The 21366-nt window shown below is 42.2% G+C and overlaps 2 protein-coding genes across 2 annotated transcripts in view; one reads left to right on the top strand and one right to left on the bottom strand.

The window, feature by feature from the left end:
• HPD (4-hydroxyphenylpyruvate dioxygenase) overlaps positions 1-377 on the bottom strand; it is a 29321-nt gene extending 28944 nt beyond the window's left edge. Inside the window, exon 1 of the mRNA XM_030959178.1 lies at positions 116-377. The gene's annotated coding sequence lies outside the window, so the exon portion shown is untranslated. The remainder of the gene's footprint in view (positions 1-115) is intronic.
• A 128-nt stretch (positions 378-505) lies between these two features.
• On the top strand, positions 506-20396 carry BCL7A (BAF chromatin remodeling complex subunit BCL7A). The gene is made up of 6 exons (XM_030958823.1): positions 506-726; positions 8397-8478; positions 11168-11264; positions 13113-13280; positions 15869-15990; positions 16796-20396. The coding sequence occupies exons 1-6, from the start codon at positions 635-637 to the stop codon at positions 16865-16867; spliced, it is 633 nt and encodes a 210-aa protein (XP_030814683.1). The 5' UTR covers positions 506-634; the 3' UTR covers positions 16868-20396.
• The last annotated feature ends 970 nt before the right edge of the window (positions 20397-21366 follow it).

The following is a 21366-nucleotide window of genomic DNA, read 5'->3' as shown; positions in this document are numbered from 1 at the left end:
CACTCTTGCCCTAAAGGGGAGGCGATTCCACCGCTTCCCTGGGCAGCTCTTGATGACCCTTTAGAATGGAAGCGAGCTGAAATCGAATAAACGTTTTAGTTCTGGGGTAACTTACGGCCTGAGCTCGGTGGAAGTGGGGAAAGAGCGTTGTCTTGTGCTCGCTCCAGCGAACACTCGAGGAAAAGCAGCGACTGGAACTGTGGAAGCCGCGCGCGCGCGGGGCCGGCGGCCGCCTCCGGATTCTCCCCCGCGCGGGCTTCTTCCCGCCCGGCACCTCCTCCGCAGGTGCCCGCCGGGGGCGGCTCGCTGTCCCCGCAGCTCCGCGGTGCCCCCTCAGCCCCGACAGCTGCGCGGGGCTCGGACCCCGCTCCCCTCCCTCACGGCCCGGCCGCTCTTCCCGCCACCCGCCGTCCCCTCACGGCGCCCGCCCCTCCCCTCCCCCGCCGGCCCCGCGCGTGCGCGGAGCGCGGGCCCCGCCGGGCGGGCGGGCGGAGCCGAGCGGAGCCGCCGAGCGCAGCCGTGCCGAGCCCCGCGCAGCCCCGGCATTGTGCGGGCGGGCGCCCCGACACAGGACCGAGCCGCCGGCCGCGCCGAGCGCCGCGTTCCCCCGCCGAGCCCGCCGCCCCCCAGCAGCATGTCGGGCCGGTCGGTGCGGGCCGAGACCCGGAGCCGGGCGAAGGATGATATCAAGCGGGTGATGGCGGCCATCGAGAAAGTGCGCAAATGGTGAGCGGGCCGCGCCGCTCCGGGACCCCGCGCCCGCGTCTCCCCGCGTCCCGCGCCGGCCCCGCGCGGGTCCGGGGCTCGCCGGCGGCCGCGGGGGGCGGGGAGCCAGCGGCACCCAGCAGCCATTTCGCTCCGGCGAGTCACATGAAGGCGGCGGCGGCGTGTGAGGGCGAGAGGCGGCTCCATTGTGCGGCCGAGCCCCCTCCCCGCCGCCGCTCCCCGCGGACCCCGGCCCGCCGCCCCTCGCCGCTGGTCCCGGGCCGGGCGCCTCGGGCATGGGCGGGCGGCAGGGTCGGGCCGGGCGCCTCCCGCCGCCGGCCCCTGCAAAGGGCCCGAGGAGCGGGCCCGGGGTGGCTCCGCCGCCCGCTGTTCTGGGTGGCAATAGTGTTCGGAGAAGTGTTCTGGAAAAAAAGAAAAGACGTTAAGAATACCCCTGTGAAGCTCCCGAGAGTTTATTTTTTGTCGTTGCCTGTTTGTGTATTGATTTCTCCTCCCAAGTTCCCGGGGTTTGCGCGTAAAAGCGCAGCGAACCCGAGCGCGATCGTCTCCCACCGACGCTCCGGGAGAGAGCGCGAACTGCCCCTGGAACCTCTCGTAAATCATAAAATTAAAGGTTATACCCCGTGTGAAATAAGTCCCTTTTGTTAGGCCTTCAACGCGTTTTGGCATTTCCCCGCTTTTGTCTTTTTTTCCTTGCTTTTGTTAGAAAAACCCACACGAGGTGTTTAAACAATACAGTACGGCCGTCGCCGCCGTGCTGTGCATGGTCGGTCCGGGATTTGAGATGGCAAAAAGAGCAGTGCCGGTGTGACTCAAGAGTGAATCTTTCTTCCAGCAAGTTGACTGAGACTGTTCAGGAGTCTCTGTGCATGTATCTTAAAATACTTTCTTTAAACATTTGGAATCCACGGGGAAATCCCTCGCGTTATTGTTACTGCTCGTCACTCAGCTGGTTTGCAGCTTTGAAATCAAGGGGACACTTCTATTGTCCTCCTCAGCTAACGCTTTGTTTTCTTTAAAAAAAGAGCAAAATACAGAGTTGAACGTGTTCGTATTAGGGTGAAATGGATTGTTAAGTTGTAAATGGCCTTGAGCACACGAATGGGCCCGTTGGCGTGAGCCGGACAAAGAATCGGGACGTGTGTCCAGGAGCGCCGGGCACGGGATGGGGATTTCAGAGAATCCAGCCTTTGTGTGGGGAGCCGGAGCAGCCCCAGCCCCGCAGCTCGGGTGCTTTCAGGAACTCTCTTCTACTCGGCCGTTGTTTTTAAGTGCAGTTTGCTGACTGCTGGGCCGGCTTTGGAAGGTCAGAACAATGTGCAGCGGTGTGACAGGACTTTTGTTCCAGCTGGAGCGTGCTTGGATGTGTGGGACTGTTCTGGCTGTAGGTATTTCATTCATGAGCGCAGCACGCTCCCTTTGAATCCTGGTTTGTGGAATTCAGAGAGGAGTAGAGACAGAAGCTTGGCCATTCAACAAAATACCTAATTCTTTTTTTTTTCTTGGCAAGGACTCTCTGCCATCATGCCAGTTGCTATGGCTCTTTCTGTAAAACAGAAATCTTATGGTATAAATAGATTTCTCTACATTTTAACCTTCACGATAGACAACTTGGCTATAGAGGGTTCCTGTATAGTCATGCAGTGTTTCTGTTGATTATTGTCAGAAGTATTGATACAACTTTTTGTGGAAGTATTTACATAAAGCAATTTTCTTATTTTTAAAGGAATCATAATTTGAAGGTGGATCTCATGGTTACCCCCATCCACCTGCAGTCAAATACAGTGGGAAATTAGCCAGAGGGATTCTGTGTTTTGTGGTTTCAGTGTTTTGAGAAGACTTGGCTTGTTAAATTGAACTTTCCACACTGGCAGTTCCTGCATCTTCAGAAGAGCCACATCGGCAATTTCCAAGTGTGCAGTTTCATTTGCATAATAGGAGCAATTTGTTGCCATCCACAGCTCTTCTGTGGAAATGCAGCCACTGAAAATTAAAATACCTTGTGTCCAGCATTTCCTAGAACAGAGTTTTGTGAGACTTGTGTGCTCAGAGCAGTGTGTGCCAGGGATGGGCTGGGGACTCACCTGAGCAGACAGTGGCTTTATCCAAGGCATTACCCACCTGGGCAGGTGTGCAGCACCTTGCTGTGCCTGCTGCTCCTGAATCCCTGTGCTGCCACGTCTGTGAATGTGCCTGCTGGAAGGCAGCCTTCATCAGGGCAGACTTTGTTCCTCAGGAAATCAGTGTTCCTGGACAGCCGGTACTTGGATGCAGATCCCCTGTTTTCCTGTCCATTCACCGGAGCGCGTGGCACTTCTGGTTATTGCTGGAACTTCGTAGTAAACAGTGAAGTTGTTACGTTTTTATCTTGAGATTACTGTAACCTTATCTCCTTTGTTTAAACCTCGCTCATGAATGAGCATCTGTTTTGGAAAACACGCAGCACGTGGCTTACGGAATACATGGTTGCCTTGTGTTTGTGTGGCAAAAATGTTAAATTTCCACAGTAAGAGAACAGTTCTATCTTTCTTTAACAGTACTTAAAATTCTTCTGTCAGTCTATTTTAAAAAATCCTCTGAGATGATTTTGTCTCAATAAATGGCACAGGATTTTTTTTGTCTTTAAAGGTTGGTGGGTACATGTAGATTCCAAGTGGGCTCTCAAAGAAAAGAGAGGCAAAAACTGTTGTGCCCTCAACCAGCATTAGAAAAATACTGAAGGCGCTCTTGGTTTTTGTCAAAGTCTGATTTATTAAATGAAGGAAAATACAGACATCTACTGAGAGAGAAGGAATGAGCAAGAGGAAAGCATAAGTGGTAGGATGTCTTGGGAGGCAGTGAAATAATTTGCATGGGTACATAGCACTGCTGGACTTTGGGACAGCTCTGCAGACATGTAAGGATGGAGGTCTGGAATTCCTGGTAGGAATAGGTAACCCTGGCATTAGAGAATGCACCAGGAATGAGAAATCCCACTGTGTTGCCTTCCCTTTGAATTGCAGTATTTCTCAGGAGTCCTTTGACCTTTTTCTGACCCATCAAAGACCTGATCTGTCAGGTGATAACGCCTTAGGAAGAAAAGGTGAACCTGGACAACTGGTGAAAGTACCTGGAGAAAGATGAGGGGAAAAGTCCCCACAGGCTGTTTTACCTGGTGCCATTGGCTGGGATCCTGAGCTGTGGCTATTTAGGATTTCTAGGCAGTGCTGCTGTAGCTTTTCTGTTCACTGTCTCCATTCAGACTTGCTAAAATGCTTTTGTGTGGTATGTAATGCTCTGAGATTGAGTTTCTGCAGGTTTTGCTGTTCATGCCTCCTTCTTCAAATAGGCTTTTGCTCTGAAAAGGAGTCATGACACAGAACTCCTTAACAAGATGTCTTTGGAAAAAGGCTGTTTGCTACTCCCAGATCGCCTCCCTGCTTTAGCCTGTCTGTGATGGGTTTCCTCCTAAGACTGTAGTTCAAGCAGTGGCAGTTGCAGTAAAAATACCCAGTGTATGTGCAGGATTGCACTGAAGTTCTGTAGTGGCCCAAACACACTTTTACCATGCTCGAATTATAATCCCTTTCTTTTTTCTGGCTTGTGATTATTTCTCTTGACTTCAGTGGGAGCTGAAGGTGGAGTTTTGGCATGTGTGAGCCGTGGTTCTCTCTGCTGTGAGCAAGGTTCTTGTGGCCATGTGGAACCAAGCAGGGCTTGCTTTAAGCCATGTGCACATTACTGGGGGCTCCCCAAATGTGCTGTACTTAGATAAACCCAGAGAGAAGGTGTCTGTGACCACAGGTCCTTATCCAGTCTCTCTGCATGGCATTTGATTGGATTTGCAGCCTGTTCAATAAACACCATGTGTGTTTGGGGCTCCTTCACGTTAGTCACTAGACAAACATCTACTCAGCAGTAGGCGTGCTCGGAAAAGCAAGCCTACGTTTCAAAAAATCAGTTTTTGTGCATCTGACAGCACTTTTTGTGTATAATAATGGCATATTCTTTCCCGTCCCCTTTCTCTTTTGCTTGATCCCACAGGGAGGTCATAATTCTGTGATTTTCACCAAACTCTGTTGCAATGCAAGTGAGTGTGATGTGATAAATTCAGCATTATGACGTCACTTCGTGATCACCAGCAGAAGATGGGGTATGTGGGAGCAAATCCGTGTGTAAATGCAGCTCACTGTGATGAATGGTAGTCATGGGAAAAGGCCAGACAAGTGGGAAAGCCTTTCCTTGAGTGATATATTGGCAGTAAAGGCTTTCTCTGTGTCTCTGCCATCGAATGTTTCTGGCACTCGCTGCTGGTGCAGAAGCTGCCTTGACACTTTCTGTATAAGTGTAATATACACTGTTGTGTTTGCTCACCCATATATTACTTTTACACGTGGAATCTGATGTTCATCTGTGGAGCTTTAGTGTTATTAAACAAAGTATAAATATATTTGAGAGTCTTGGGTTATTTAGCATGGGGAATTGGGTATATAATGATGTAAGTTCTGAGATATTAGTATGCCTCAGGCATAAGCACTGAAGAAGTGTTGATACTAATGGTTACCCTTTGTACCCTTGGCTGTCCTTTAAATGCTGTGCAGATATAGTTTAGAATTTAAAAATGCTTTTACACAATTTCAGATAAATGTAAGGGTTTGTTTCTGTTGCACTGATTAGTTTCTGAATTTACTGTAAAATATCGAAGATACTTCTCAGTGTGGAAGATTAAAAGAAAAAATGTTATTGTATATATTTCATTTTCTGTTGTTACTCCTGAGTCATTAATGGAGAAACAGGAGAGCTTTGAAAACAGGCAAAATGGGATTTTCTGTAAAACTGTGGAGTTTATCAGCTAGACATGGACAAATAAAGTTGATAATTGCCACATTTTTAGCCTGATAAAGTGTCAGGTTGATGGTGTTCCATTAGCCATCTTTTCCCGTCCAACAGTCAACACAGAGACCAACCTACAGAGAATAACAGGGATGATGCAATTACAGATATTGCTCAGTCATCACTTATCAAAGGTGGAATTGAGTGATGGGGGTGGAATTCTGGTCAGGACCTGGGGTGGGTGGGTGCAGCAGACAGGAAAACAGGTGAAGAAACTATTTAAGGTTTCACAACAGACTGAGCACAAGAGTTCGTGAGCTCCTCATTCCCATTCCAGCATTGGGCCAGTGAGGATCTTCTGTGATTTGTGCAGCATTTCCCAAACTCGCTGCCCTGGGCAGCACCAGTAAATTGTCAGTTCTCACTGAGTGAAAAGTCCCTGATCTGCAGGTTGGGATGGTGTCTTTGCACAAAAGATTAAAAAGTGACTGTTCAGAGTAGAAGTGGGTTTGGGGTTTTTGTTCGCTTGTTTGGATTTTGGGTTTTGTTTTGAAATGGTAAGGCAGTAAGTATTACAGATAATATTCTAAGCTTAATTTGCGATAAATGTCATAACTCTTGAAATGATTTTACCCTGTTGATCTTGAATGTCTGAAAGTCATTGCGTTTCTTTGTTAACAAATTTGTGTTTGTACTGCCAATGCTTTTATTAAGTTTTAGGGGAGGTTGTCTTCTTTTTTTTTCTGATTAATACTTTCATGGTCTTAAATTGTCAATACTGTAAATACTTAACACAAGTAAAATATTTGCATAATAGCATTGTGATGTTGGGTTTTCTTTTTAGCCACAAGTTTGCAGGACTGGGATGTTGGTGTACTTCCATCACAAAATATTCTTATTCCCGTTGTTGTCTGAATTACTGTGTATTGAAATCAGTTAAAAAATCCCTAGAGCTGAGGGTTATCAAACCTTAAAGTTGGTAAGAAGCTCAGAAGAGTTAAAATGTCAGGGCTAACTTTAATACTAGAAGGAAAAAGTTACTAATATAGGTTTCCTCCTGTGTTCTACAGTCTGTCCAGTGAAGATGCTGTGTGAGGCTGCTTTGAGATGCTAACAGGTATCTTGAACTTTTGGTTTTCCAGTGCAGCATCTCTAAGTAATATTTTGCTGTAGGAAAAGACTAAAATCTTGATTTAAAAAAAAAAAAGCATTTCTTCACCTCTCCCCACACCCAAAACAAAACTCCAGTTGGTTTTATTTCCATAATTTCAAAGGTTTTCTTAAGTAGAAATAAATCTAGTTTGTCTTGTATCCTTAAAAAACTCCAAATTATATCATGATCATCTCTTCACAATTAAGTATGCTCTCATTATTGACATGCTCTCATCTCCACTGTCATTTTTATCACATGTAGAGCTCCAAATTAGAGTGAAATTGGATTTTGACATACTTTAGCCACCTAGTGTACCCAAATGACTGTGTCTAAACACATTGAGGGAACACTGCTCCATGAAGAGCAGTGGGAAAGAAATGAATTTGAAATCGTTTTGGACTTTAATTAAAATATCATTATGGACAGAGCCAAAATATATCAAATAGTCATATACAGTTTAGCTTTGCTTTTGTTCTTAATTAAACAAGAAAATGCCTCTTCTAAAGGAAAAATACAAGATTGGCTTTGGTAGCTAAAACAAATAGTCAGGAGGATGTTTGTGACATTTGTACAGTGGGGCTGCTTTTGATTCTGGAGGCCCTTTCTAAAAGTGGAGCTATCACATATATGTAAATATATATATTTGGAGTCACATCCAGCTTCTCCCATCCTGCAAAGAACATTTTTTGGTTTTTTTTAAATCTATAACTGGATCCCAGATCTATTATTTAAATGTTTATGGGGGAAAAAAAAGAAGCCTGAGATCTCATGCCAAATTAATTTCAGATGTTCCTGAATATTTAATGGAATCGGTCTTTGTTGTTAACTTTTAATCGATCCATTTGCAGAGCTGCATTGCAAACCCAGGAACCAGCAGTGATAATCTGTGACCTGAAAACTGATCCCAGAAACGTGATGAAATTTCTCTGGCATTGTGGACCTTCTTTAAACCCCTGATGTGCAGAGCTCAAGGAGTGCATCCCTCAGCTGAGCATCCCTCTCCACCCCAGCCCTGGGAGCCCCGAGGCAGAGCCACCCTGCAGCCACATTTCCTTCCCCTTTTGTCACCATTGAGGCTGGCAGGGTGTGCACAGAGCAGCCCAGGCTGTGCTTTCCCCTCTCTGCCAGGCTCAGCCTTGCTTTTCCCCAGAGCTGGGCTCTCATTCTGCACCACGGCACTGATTGCTCCCTGTGAGGCTCTTGGTCCTACAGCAGGAATTGCAGAGCTGTCTGTCAGGGGTGTGGAGTGAGCATTAAATTGCCAGCAGCAAATTTCTGCCCCCCAAATAAACCTCAGATGGTCTAAATGCATCTAGATTTCTAATCCCATTAAACAGCTTCATGATAATCAAAACACACTGGTCTGTCTAAACCCTCTTCTGCTGTCTAGAAACTTAAGTGAAAATTGTAGGCATTAAATCTGCATTTTCAATTGCTGTTCTTCTTAACTTTATCTTTAATCCAGATCTTATTACTGCTACTGCAGTTACTCACCCAGTCAAGTAACAGCCCTGAGAAATCTGGAGGTTAGCAGTGCTCTAGCAAGTTGTGAAATGCAAAGAACAATTTGCACAATGCAGTGCTAAAGACGATGTAATAGAGATCATCCTACTTAATAGCCTGTTTAAATTCTTGACAACTTACAATAGTAGATCACTCTCTTCTGAATCTGAAGTGTAACTTCTCCTGCATTGTAATTTTGTAGGGAGAAGAAGTGGGTGACAGTTGGCGACACATCCCTAAGGATTTACAAATGGGTACCAGTAACAGAGCCTAAAGTGGATGATGTAAGTATCCTGCAGTATCTTGCTTTTTCCAGATGTAGCTGCTCCTGTTTAGGCAAAGTCAAAAGAAATACTCTTTGATTTTCATTGAGCCTTTAAGCTAAGACTGGTGTGGGTCTTGCAAGCTCCAGGGGGATGTTGATCTCTATAGCAAGTGATGTGGATGGGTGAGTGTGTGACAGTCCCCCTGGAGTCAGCTGGGATCAGTTCTCAGATAACTGTTAAACATGCAGCTGGAACTCAGTTTGAAACCTTTCTCTGACTAACTGGGAGGCAGGGAGGGAGAGTTATGACATGGATTATTTTTCCCCTCTTTGTGCCTGGTGATTTAAAGAAAGCAGCTGGTTTGGAACAGAGCAGAGAACATATTCTATGTGTGCATCACTGCTGTTTTGCTCAAAACCAGGTGGAAAACATTTGACATGAGTGTAGGAGTATCCTGTGGAGCTGGGATCACTTCTGTTAACATGTCCAGCCAAATAATGCAGCAGCACACGCTTCTGTTGTCACGTGTGTTTTCTCTTGATAAATGTTCTGTCTGTGCATCCTGTTTATGTGGCATAAAAAGAAGTGTAAAAATCAAAGTTGATAGGACTTACAAATTGTTTTTAAAATGATCGTTGCTCTCATCATATAAATTGTAATATTGTGGTAGAGAGAACACTAACCCATGATACCACAGTAAATTAATGACACAACAGAAAACATGTCCTATGTTTGGTACTCTTTCCTTGGGCTGTCATGTGCTTTTACTTTACCTGAAACATGAATGAAGACCTATTTGGAAGAAAACTTCTATATTAATAGATGTGTGAAGTGGTGTTTTTTCAGACAAGACACTGTCATGACCTTGCCTTACTCAGACTCCAAATTTAAGACCTATTTTTTTATTAGGATTGCTTTAACTGACTTTGTTTCTTTCTGTGCTTCAGTTGTCTCACAGATTTCAGGGACTGTCAGAGTTGTGGTAAACCTCAGGGGTTCTTCCAGTGCTTGGTTAGCATCTCACCGAAGTTCCCCCTTGGAAATTGGGAAACCTGTCCATTCTTTCTAGTTGTCAAATGTTTGGTCTTGATTTTATTATTTATAGTACATAGTGGGGGAAAATTGTGCTATCTGTGTGAGAGGGAGTGCAGGGTTTAGGATATTTAGGATCAGGGTTTCTGGCAGTTGTTTTCCTGCTGTTCAGCTGTTCCTGCAGGATGGGTGCTGTGGGACTTGGAAGCAGAATTTCTAAGTGAGCTTCTGGAGGAATTTTCAAGGTCACTGCTACCCAAAGTCAGGTTCTCTATTATGAAGAATGGGTTTATATAATCGTTTGCATGTGCAGACTTTAATTGTGTTTTCTAAGCCATCATCTCTAGGTTGAGGCTCCAGATTTGCTGAAATTGGGACACTTGTTTAAGACCAGTTACACTGGTGTCTTACAGTCACATTCTTTTTATTACAAGTAGAGCCTGTTGTGCAGCTGCAGTTGTTTCAGGCTTGATGTTGGCAAGGTTTCTGTCCTGCTTCTCTGAAAGTTCTCACAAATCACACAAGCATGTATATTTCATATAAATATAGTTTATTTACATAAATTATCCCTACCTGGTATATAAGTACTAGGCAGGGATAATTTTGTCTATTAAACTTTGTTGTGGACATCTTTTTATATCTAATTCCATCCCCTCTGAAGGACCAGACAGTATATTTGCTTTTCACTAAAATAGGAGAGTGGTGCCTTCCCCTATTTCAAGTGGAAGTTGTCTTTGATTTTGGTGAACAGAAATTAAATTACTTCCCCCCTCAAATGTTGCTCCTTAGACACTTTGACATTTTTCTGCATTACAATTAGCTTGGCTCTTCCTCCTCGTGCTTGTTCTGGAGCCTCACCACTCTGATGGTTAAACCTCTTTAAGAAACACCTGTCAGCTTAAATTGCTCACAGTCACATTCAGTGTTTCTTTTGTGGCAAAAGTGTTCTTTTTACCTTTAAAAAGCAACAAAACCAAACCTGAGGGAGATCATGACCCCTCTGACCTTTCATTTTGCAAAAGTAAAGAATTCCATGTGCTCTCGCCTCTGTTTCGTGCATCAGCAAGTAAAATCTGGCTTTTCTAAGTAAAAATACAGTTTAGAAATAAGCTTAATAATTAAAATAGAGAGGAAAATCCTTCCAGATGTCACTTGTTGAATTTCTTCTGCAGTCTTAGGCAGTATTTGATTGTGGTTTAGTTCCTTCCCTCATTGGAGGACAGTCTCTGTCCAAAAGGGTGGGCTCAGAGCATTATTCCTGGAGTCAGGCTCTGAATTGTCTCCTCAGCAGGCAGGATCTCCACAAGCAGTGCAGCTGCCTCTTTTCCTGTGAGTCTGATTACGTCACCTCCTAATTGCAAATGCTGCATCCCTGAGCAGGCACAGATTCCCCAGTGATGGATGCCACGGTCCCTTCTGTGTTTTCATCTGAGAGAGGTTGGAACCCACAGCTCATGCAGGACTTGTGCTCTGTGGTTTGGGTCAATCTGATTTTTCTTAATCCATCTTTTAGTTTTAATGAAGAAACAGCATTAGTTGTAGAGGAGGAGGAGGTTTCAGTTGAGGTTGTGAGCTGTTCTTACAGAGGTGCTGAGTGGGGAGGGTTTTACACAGCAACGTGGATTTCTCTGCATGGCCATAGTCTCATGTGTGTGTGGTGCCTTCTGTTTTTCAGAAAAATAAGAATAAGAAAAAGGGCAAAGATGAAAAATGTGGCTCTGAAGTAACCACTCCAGAGAACAGCTCCTCCCCAGGGATGATGGACATGCATGGTGAGTGGGAGAAGGTCAGACCCAGTTCCCCTCTTACACTGCTGTGAAAGTGTAAACCAACAGCCTCAGATCCTCCTCTGCTCTGATGTACGGACTTGAACCAAAATGGAAAACACCATCAGATACTCACTTGGTACCTTGGACTTCTCTTCTGTGGATGTACTGACAGTTGTTTATATATGGGCTATGAGTGCAAGGGGAAAAAATTGTTAGTGGAGTTAAATGTGAAAATAAAATTAGAAATACCTACCATTCAAAGCACTGCACCCAGGTGCAGTAATACCCCAACAGAGTTTGCTGCTTGAAGAACCAAAAGACCCAAAGGCTCAGTGGGACCTACCATAATTTAGGCAGGTTTGTACTTATTAACTCTCTTACTGATTAAGGTCAAGAGAATTCTGCAAGAGCCAAGAAAGCAAGCTCTGGTTCTGTGGTGCCTTCCTTCTGCTGCAGCTTGGTGAAATTAACTGCTCAAGAAAACATTTTTTGTTTGCCAGTCAGGCACTATGAGGTCAATTTTATTTCACTTTAATTTTTTTTTAAATATGACTTTTGAGTGTTAGCCTGGTGTTTATTACAGAGCAGCTTGCGCAGCTCAGCTCTGCTTCAGGTTTTTACCTTCTGGGTGTTTGGATAACAATTATGGCTGAGAATGCAGCACTGTTTGAGCTGATAAGAGAGGATCACTTTTTAGTGGGTTGTGAATTTTCAATTTCAGTTTTATTTGCATTTGTGCTGCCTCATGGTTGCTTTTGCAGGCCGACAGCAAGTGAGGTCTTGCAGTTAAAGGAATGAGCAGGGGTTTTGCAGGTCTGGATTAATTTTTCATCTATTTCAAACCTTTTAACTTTTGCCTTGGTCAGATAATTTAGTTTTTTAAAGTCTTGATTCTCCCATCCGTGAGGTGAATGTACTACTTGCTTTTTTATCACTTATCACCTGTGTTTTTAACTGTACAATTTCACACTGTACAATTTTGTGATAAACTTAATCTGAATTGACTTCAGGCTGCTCTGGAGAGAGATGGTGCCAGCAGCAGCTCTGTGTTCCTGAAGTCCTTTGGATGTAATGTTGTACAGATGCAGAGGGACGTGGATTGACTTGTATTCTAGTAATTTAATTCATAATATTTTTCAGGGTTAGTTTTCTTTAAGGAGCAGGAACTTCCCTCTTGGTTATCCAGGGATGTTAGTCTGGCCTAAAGGAAGTTCCACCCCAGTGCTGTGTGTAAAATAACAGCTGAGTACTTAAACCACTGTCACAGGGAGAGGGCACAGGCAGAATATTTCCTGTTAACTACAGATCTGTGCTGCAGAGGGTTACTGGGATCCAAGCCTTTGAGGGCTAGAGAATATTCTGGACAATTACCACTTAGAAACTGTTGATATTGGGATTGGATGTTACATTTCACCTTGAAGGGGTTTTGGGTTGGGTTTTTTTTTGACCTTCAGGGCTCAATTAAAAATATCTGCTTATCTGAACATTGGAGTGATGGGTATTTGGAAATTGCAGCATGAATTTGCTCAGCCCTGTGTTACACGAGACTGCCATTTTGGTTGATCTGGTTTACTCATATTACAAAATTCTGGGTTCTTTTGCATCAGATCTGAGTAAAACACTCTTAGTTTTAATGTATAAAATCAGAATTAGATTTTTAGTAGCTGCTTGAAAACTCCTTAGGCTGGTGTGGAAAGAAGTTGGATGTGTAGAGTGAGTCTGAATGATTGGACTTAATCCCTAATGAGCTAAATTATATCATGTGTTATCAGGGAATAATGTGGAAGCGTTCAGGTGTGCTTTGTATCTTGTCAAATCAAACTGGGTTGGTTTCCACTCTTCTGTTCACAGATGACAATAGCAACCAGAGTTCAATAGCTGATGCTTCTCCAATAAAACAGGAAAACAGCAGCAATTCCAGTCCAGCACCAGAGCAGAACTTGGCAACACAAGCAGACGGCACTGAAGTCAAGTCTGACGAAACTCAGGCAGAGGCAAAGGAGCAGCCTGGTTCAGAAGGTGAGCTGGGAGGGCCATTTGAAAGCCAAACAAAAAAAGTTATCCTTTAGTGTGTTATTTATTTGCTTATCCACTTTAAGAACTGGAAAAATAATAATTTGGAAGAGATGGTTTCTGAATTCTCAGCATTTATGTGAAAATGGGCCGTAATTTCTCTGACCTACTGATCTTTCATACAACTGAAAAGGTCACACTGACATTCAGGGGTCTTTTCAGAGAGAAACAAACAAAATACTGGTTTATTGTTCTCAAATCTCAGTCTTGAAAGAATAAATAATTTAAAATCATCTTTGAAATGGCTGCTACCATGTAATCACCCAAGTCCTGGAAGGTATTAGTTTGTGTAGATCTCTGGAAGTTGATGCCTTAGTGTGACAGTAAAATAGAGGTGAGATACTTTGAAATTACTTTTCTAATTTTGTAAACTATAATGCAAGCTTTCTTTTCTCTTAACCCTGCTTGCTACTTACTCAGAAGCTAGCTCTGAGTTCTGTCCTAATTTTCTGAAAGCATTACAAGATTCTATTGCAGTTGTGGACAGATTAAAAATACATGTGGGTTAAGGGATTGTTCTGACCCTCACTCTTTAAATGGTATTTTGGGTAATTGAAACATGCTCTGTATTTATATTCTTGGGAAGATAACTTTCTTTGTCCTATTATAACAGATAAAAGATGTCCTTAACACCATTCTAATGATTTGGTTGCAGAATTCTTCCCATGCCAAAGCAATTAAATTATGCCCTCCTGATTTAGTTCTTCACTCAGCAGATCCACTGACCGATTTAAATTTAGAACTTTTATCTTGGTAATGCCAGAGTGCTCAAATATGTTAAGTGTTGTCATTGTTAACTGGGGTTAAAATTTGACAAAAGAACCATCACCAAATTGGAATAAATTTTAGCAAATAATACCTTCACTTGCATATTTGGCCACAATAAAGAGTAAGGATTTACTCCTTGGTCTAATATTGTCTGAATCTGCTTATGTGAAGCTGTTGCATAGCATGCAGGTTCCCCTGGTTAAATTTAGGTTCAGGGAAAATCATACCCAGTCCTCTGGATTAATAACCAGATATTGTAAAATGAAAGGGAGACATAATGGCAAAAAATTCCTGTTATTAATGCAGGGGTTTTCAGTCGGTTAAATGCTGTGTTAAACAATTTATTAAACATTTATCTACCTTGTTGTGATCAGTCAGAGCTCTGCAATTGGGACATTATTCAGCTGGACAGGGTTAATGACCTTGCCTGCCTATCTCATGTTACTCCACTGAAATGAGGGAGGTTGCTGTAAGCCACTTTGTGTGGTCAGAAATGCTTAATGAGGAATCAAATAAAACAGGTGGATGAAAGCATTCTGCTGTGTGAACAAGTCCTGCAGGCATTGGAATAGCTCCAATGGGCTTGGTGGTTTCAGGTATGGATCCCCTTGGCCAAAGGTCAGCAGCAGGCTGAGTGTTTCATCAGGAGCAGCTGGAAGAGAACAGCAGTGATGAGCTGGGGCTGGATGTGTCACAGAGAGATGGGAACATGGCCAAGTGCTCCTCAGCTCAGTGGGGGCTGAGAGATACACAGCAAAAATCAAAACTCAGATTTCTTTGGACCCTTGGGACTTGTTTCTTTATCAGCATGAAGATGCTTTTGTGATGAGACATGGACAGGAAGAGGATTCTGCCCGAGTTCACTGAATGTGATCTTTGAGATGCTCATGATGGGCATCACTTTGTCTGGAATTCAGAAAGGCTTGGGATGTTTTTTTATACAGTACACCACAAAAATATCCATTACTCATTGGTTATGGCATCTTCATTAACCAAATCTGTCCAACAGTTTTGTTTGATCTTGCATTTCTCTTCACATGGAATAAATTCATATAATCTTTGGGTCAGGGATCTAGGAATACATTTTACATGCCCCTGTCCCCTGTTTAAATAAATGGGTGCTTTAACCTTGAGTCTTCTGTAAGTCTTGTTTTGAGAGAGGGAAGGGTTTAAAAAAACAACCAACCAACAAAAAACCCAAAACAAACAAACAAAAAAACAACCAAAAAATCCCAGTGAAAGCTGGAAGCAAGTAACAGCTATAATAGGCTTGAGGAATTCTTCACACCTGTCCACCAGAATTAAAAATTTAGTTGTTAAGCTAGTTAGCTGAATTTAGAAGGTCTATCTCAAATATCTTATCAAGAAAAAAAAAAAAAGTATTTATACAGGTTTTTAGATCCATTAGTTGTAGCACTTCAGCCTTTTGTTTCTGGTTTGAAGGAATTCCCTTGCAGTCCAGACTGGTTTGCTGAGGGCTCAGACATCCTCTTTGAGGCTGTGCAGGAGCTTGGCTCCCTCTAGGGTCTGATCCCAGGGTCTGTGCTCCAGCAGCAGGAAGGAAAAACTCAGGCAACAGCTGGGTTGTGATCCTGGAGTTTGAGCTTAATTCATCATCTTTATACACTTCTTATGTGTGTTTTCATGAATGGTTACAGTGTGGGTGAAATGGATGTGCTGGGGATGTTGCTGATGGGAAGATATCCTGGAAAGCTCCTGCTCAAAGCTTTCATCTGTTTGCTTATAATTACTTCTTGCCATTTCAGATACCTCTGATGAACAGAATTCACAGTCTTCAATGGAAAATTCCATGAATAGTTCAGAGAAAGCAGAAATTCAGTCCTCTGGAGAAAATGATTTAATTACAGAGGCATCTAAAAACTCTCAGGTAACTTTAAATGCAATAGGCTGATTGCATGGATCTTGGAAAAGTTTATTTTTAGTTAAAAGCAAATATAAGGAGGACAGTTGTGTATTCCCATTAATTTCCAAAGTGAGGACAGTAAAGCAGCTGTAGAGTATTAAATGTGCCTGTACCTGGTTTTGTGGTCCAGGTAACTGGCTGCTTGAATCTCACAGAATTGGAACAGTAAAACCAGATTGGTCTGATGGATTTCCTGGTTTCTTAAGCCAGACCATGTTTTTAAGTGAATATTAACATTTTACATTAATAAATTGCTTGGAACAAACCTACTGGACCTTTTGAGGACCATTCAGAAGTAGAACACCTTCTATAAAGGTAAATGTTTATGGCAGTTAGGAGAGTTAATTTGTGGATGTTTGGGTGTTTATTTACTCACTGAAACACTGAAAAATTCTGGGTGGGTGGGAGGAAGAAATGATCCTTGCAGTTGTGCCCTTCTGAGGGCAGGACAAGTGCAGATCCTCAGGCAGAGCCCTGCTCCTCCTGCTTTTCCTGTGGGTCCTCCATCGAGGCTGTTCCTTGGAATGTTCACTGTGGGGTTCAGCCTGGAAATAGAATTTTGCTCCTTGTAGATGACAACAAGTGCAAAGATGCTGAGGTAAGATGTAAGTAGAGGAGTGATTTCAGGCAGCATTGGGACATGTTCTGGCATCCAGGGATGCTTTGTCTGGGACACATCACACGCTGGGGAAGTGTTTGTTTGATGTTTTTGGTGCCTGAACTTCAGTGCAATGATAACGTGGCTGTTTTTCTTTTCCCCCTCATTAAGGACTCTGAAGGAGTGCCACCTTCTAAAAAGATGAAAGTAGAGGCTTCCCAACAAAATGTTGAAGAGATTTAGACTATAGATTTTTCTGGTCAGTTTTTATGTAAGGTACATCAGTGGGCTTAATTATAGAACAACCTTACTTAAGCATCTTCTCTTGGATGAGGACAGAACTCCTAACTTTTCAAGTTACCAAGCAAAAATCCAAGAAAGCCTAACAAAGGTTTAACTTCTCAGACACTGAAAACTTTTTCCTGTGAAACAAACATTGAGAACTTTTAAGTTACTGTCTCTGAATTGGTTGGAGTAAACAACTCAGGAGGGGTCTACGCACTGTTTCTAAAGTCAAAATTACAATTATGTTGCTGCTGTATTTTTTTTTTTCATTTCTCTATTTAACATTGTAAGATATTTAAGGATGGTACAGGTCAGGTATTAGCTTTCATGTGAAGTTCATTGTTCTGGCGTGATGTCTGCTTTTGTTTTGTGCCTTGTGTTCTGAAAACAGTGCTAACTTTTAAAAGTTGTTTTGCAACTGTCTCCTTTGCAAAGTGGCCTATGTTTGCATAATGCCATGTAGTAAGGCTTTTTTTTTTTCTTTTTCTGTTTGGGGTTTTTGTTTCGTTTTTAAGTTTTAAATCCCTGGTGCTTAAATTTTTAAACAACTACAAATCAGGAAGCCATTTTCACTCTTGGAGTCCAAGGAGAAAAAGGAGCTTGATATTTTATTTTAGCAGCTATAGTGGAGATCTTTTATTGAATGCATGGCATTCGCAACTGTAAATTTGGTCTTCTAAATACTTAACTTCATCAGAAGTTAACATGATCTGTTTACCATTTATAGTCCAGATCTGAATAGATATTCTAACACAGGCACTTAAAATACTTAGTATTAGGTCCAGATCTCTGTACTGGGTACAACTTGCTTTACAGGAAAGTTCCACTATGTACATAAATAGGATCAAAGGGATTGATGCACAGTGAGTTTATTTTCAATTGGTCTTTTTTGATATCATGTTTTCACTGAACTGGATTTCATTGTACTGTTTCATGATGAGATGTTTACTTCTATGTTCCAGGAAAATACTGTATTGGGGAGGGGGTTCCTGATTCTCTTTCAGCAAGTCTTGTAAATAAGCCTTGTTGTTTCCATAGTGCAGTTCCCAACTGCAGTTAGGAATGTTCCTTCTCTTCCAGTTAACATTGAAGTGTGCTTATGCTAACTGAACTAATGGAAAGGCACAAGGTAGGTGCAGTTCCCCTCAAATTCCTGGCAAGCAGAAGTGTGGAACCATCTGCATCAGGTCACGAGGGTCTGGTCTTCCAGTGGTATTTGTACTTCCAGGGAATAACCCCTGATCTCCCACTTCCATGCACACACATCCATCCACGTGTCCATCCGTGCTGCTGGCTCGGGCCCTTGCTCTGTCTTCTCCTGCTGTGGGAGATGGAATTTGCAATTTCAAATACCATCTCACAGCTCTGGCAATGGTTGAGTGTAGTTTGTAAGCTGAAAAACTGTAAATACTTTTTTAGATGAAAAAAAAATAAAATAAAAAAGAAGTTGCTTCCAGTTGATAAGGTTTTTTCATAAATTAGGTTTGTGAAGCTTATATAGGTCTGAATTCTCCAATAGTGAAAATGGCTTGCACTTAGACTACTGCATTACGTTTGCAATTACCACTTTATTAGGAAAAATAATGAGGAACTGGGGGGAGGGAAAAGGGGAGGGAGGAGTGGGAAGCCAATACTGACCTTCCATAAGATGTTTGTAGGATTGAACCCCAAATAACCTATGACACTCAATTTTTCCTTTATGTTGAAATAAAACATTTTGGATTTTAACTGAATAAAATTTGATTGCAAATCATTCATGAAAACAGCGTGCTCCCTAATAAGATTTTGGGATTTCTGGTCTGATCATGAAGTCCATTAACATTCTGAAAACAAGGAAATGAGGAGCCAAAAAGTGAATTTGCACAATATATGCAATGAAACGGTAGAATTCTCTCTTGAATTGTGTGTATGCCTAAAATGTGGATAACTGGTCCATGATGATTGATTTGTATGTATATTACATTCAGATTTAAGTGATATTTTGTGAGAAGTTCTATTGATATATTAAATGGGCAAATCTAGAAAGATTCAAACTTTTAAATATTTTTGATTTACTAACTTTTCATTATTCTTAATGCTAAAACAAAACAAATTGATGCCACCTTGGACAAGTAGTCATGTTTACTAATCCCTCCCTTCAGGTGCATCGCAGCAAGTTTTTAATTTTCATTTTGTAGACGTTTCCAAGGGAGTAAATAGACTTTTCATTTAGGAACTAATTCCTGTACTTTAGGAAGAAATAAAATATATAAATAGCACTAAAAATACCTCAAATTTTTCATTAGATAGAAACATTTATTGGCATTATTGACATCAACCAGGTTTAATTATAAACTTCCTTTTCTCTCCTGTGGCTTCTGCTCAGAACTGTTCATTGTTCTGTGGCTAATGATACAAGGCATCATAACCATCTTCCTAGAGGCTTTATTTCTGAGGTAGAAATCCTTTATTTACAGCTTCTACAGAATGCATTCAGATCTTTTATTTTAACCAGAGATTCTAGTGACAACAGACAACTGAACAAGCAGATAGATTTGGGTTCCTTAGACCTGTTATTGTCAGTCTCTGAGGGAAGAGACTTTGACATTATCTGGTATGAAGAAATCCAAAATAGTGTATAAGACTGTTATTAGTCTTTTTTTGAAGTGCCTGATAACATTTATGGGCCAACGGATGTGATTGAACACATTTTAATGCCAGAAAGTACAGATGGGACCAAACCAGAACATGGAATTCAAATCCACTGAGGTTTGAAACCAGATCTAAATCCAGCTTTTTTTGGCTTGGACCTATCTCTACCCAAAACTTGTTTTATGAACTCACTGTAAAAGGGTTTATTGAAAGCATTGAGAGGTGGAGCAGGAGGAGAAATGTAATTTTTTTCAAGATGACTGAAAGTTCTCATACAGCTGATGTTTTAGAAATAGTGCAAATATCAAGAAGTGCTTCCTCGCTACAATGCTGAATGTTGGAGCTTCAGTTACAAATAAATAAATAAATAAATAAAATAACAAAAAATATGAAAAAAAAAAAAAAACTAGAAAGCAAGCAAGTAATTTAGCTGAGTTTGTGGAACACGTGGGAAGGCCTTCCGGATAATCGATTTACTCAGCCAAACATTTTATAGCAGAACTATTCCTTGGAATTTTTATGCTTGGGAAAGTAGTTGTTAAACATTCCAAAAAGTGCTGGCACTTACAAAACAACAACAAAAAAATAAAATCAACAAGGCAGTATAAAATATCGGTTTTGGGTGGCTATCTTCATACATAAGCATTGTCATGTTTTGGAATGTTCTTTATCTCTAAGGGCCTGTTAGAAGGTGTAAAGAATTTTGTTTTCTTCAATACCTAATCGTTTTCCATCTTATGATTTGTGTGTGTGTGTTGTACAGCAGTATAATTTTTCACTTATTTATTCCATCGGTAGTTATGGTTTGTACAATGTACAATGGTTTCATTTCAAAATAAAATAAAAAATCACAACATGAATGCTGTGTGAATAATTTTTATCAAGAAACCTAATCTCAGTTTGGTTTGGTTTGGTTTTTTTTTTTAATTTGCAATAAATTTCTGTTTTTATAAATGGTATTTTTAAATGTGCATTCTCTGGTGTTGTCTCGTTTGGTAACGTATAAAATGATCCACCTTTGAGAAGTCCAAAGGTGTCTTGATAATTGTGTGGTGGGGCAGGGGCAGGTGGTGCTTGTAAAAACAACAGATATGACCAGTGTAATTACAGCAATCTGCAGAATAATTTGGTAATTTAAGATAATTCATTTACCAAATTCCTCGTTTGGTGCTCAGTTAATGTCTTGTGGTACCTTAAATTGGAAGGGGTAGGGAAGGCAGAATGTGGAAACGTGCTTCAGTTTGGAAACAAGCTCGAGCCCAATGATTGCAAGGGTAAAACTCCTGAGGAGTTTTGGAAAGATTCTTTACATTCAAGATGGATATAAAGTGTCCAGCTTATTTTTAGTGTTCGATGTGCTCTGTCCCAAGGTGGCCTGCAGTTCCACAGGCAGCTGGACTGCCCTGCTGGCTCTGGCTCCCAGCGGGGCAAGCCCCAGCCTGCTCCCCCCTTGGCTCTCTCACATTTACTGGGGTGCTCGTAACATCCTTAGCAGCCCCTTTAAACTCACTAACCTGGGAAGGAAACTGGGTTAGTTTGGTTTTTTTCCTTCTCCAGATTAGTGAATTAATCCAGGAGACATGTATCAAGGAGTTCCATACGGGGTGGAACTGGAGAGAGAGGAAAGGACAAGTAGAAGCAAGGCTGTAACTCAAGATGGGTCCCAGAAGGAAAGGCCTCTGAACAGGTAAGGCTGGTGCCAGGGAGAGAGCAGTGGCAGCCTGGAGCAGGGCACAGCTGGAAGTTGTCCCTGTGGTTTCCTGGGAAGTTGTCCCTGTGGTTTCCTGGGAGCAGGATGGGCACAGAGTGGGGCAGCCTGGGCTGGA

Source organism: Camarhynchus parvulus, chromosome 15 (assembly GCF_901933205.1).
Source record: "Camarhynchus parvulus chromosome 15, STF_HiC, whole genome shotgun sequence".
NCBI classification, from domain to species: domain Eukaryota; kingdom Metazoa; phylum Chordata; class Aves; order Passeriformes; family Thraupidae; genus Camarhynchus; species Camarhynchus parvulus.
The sequence above is the reverse complement of the archived record's forward strand: the minus strand, read 5'-3'. Positions and strand labels throughout refer to the sequence as shown.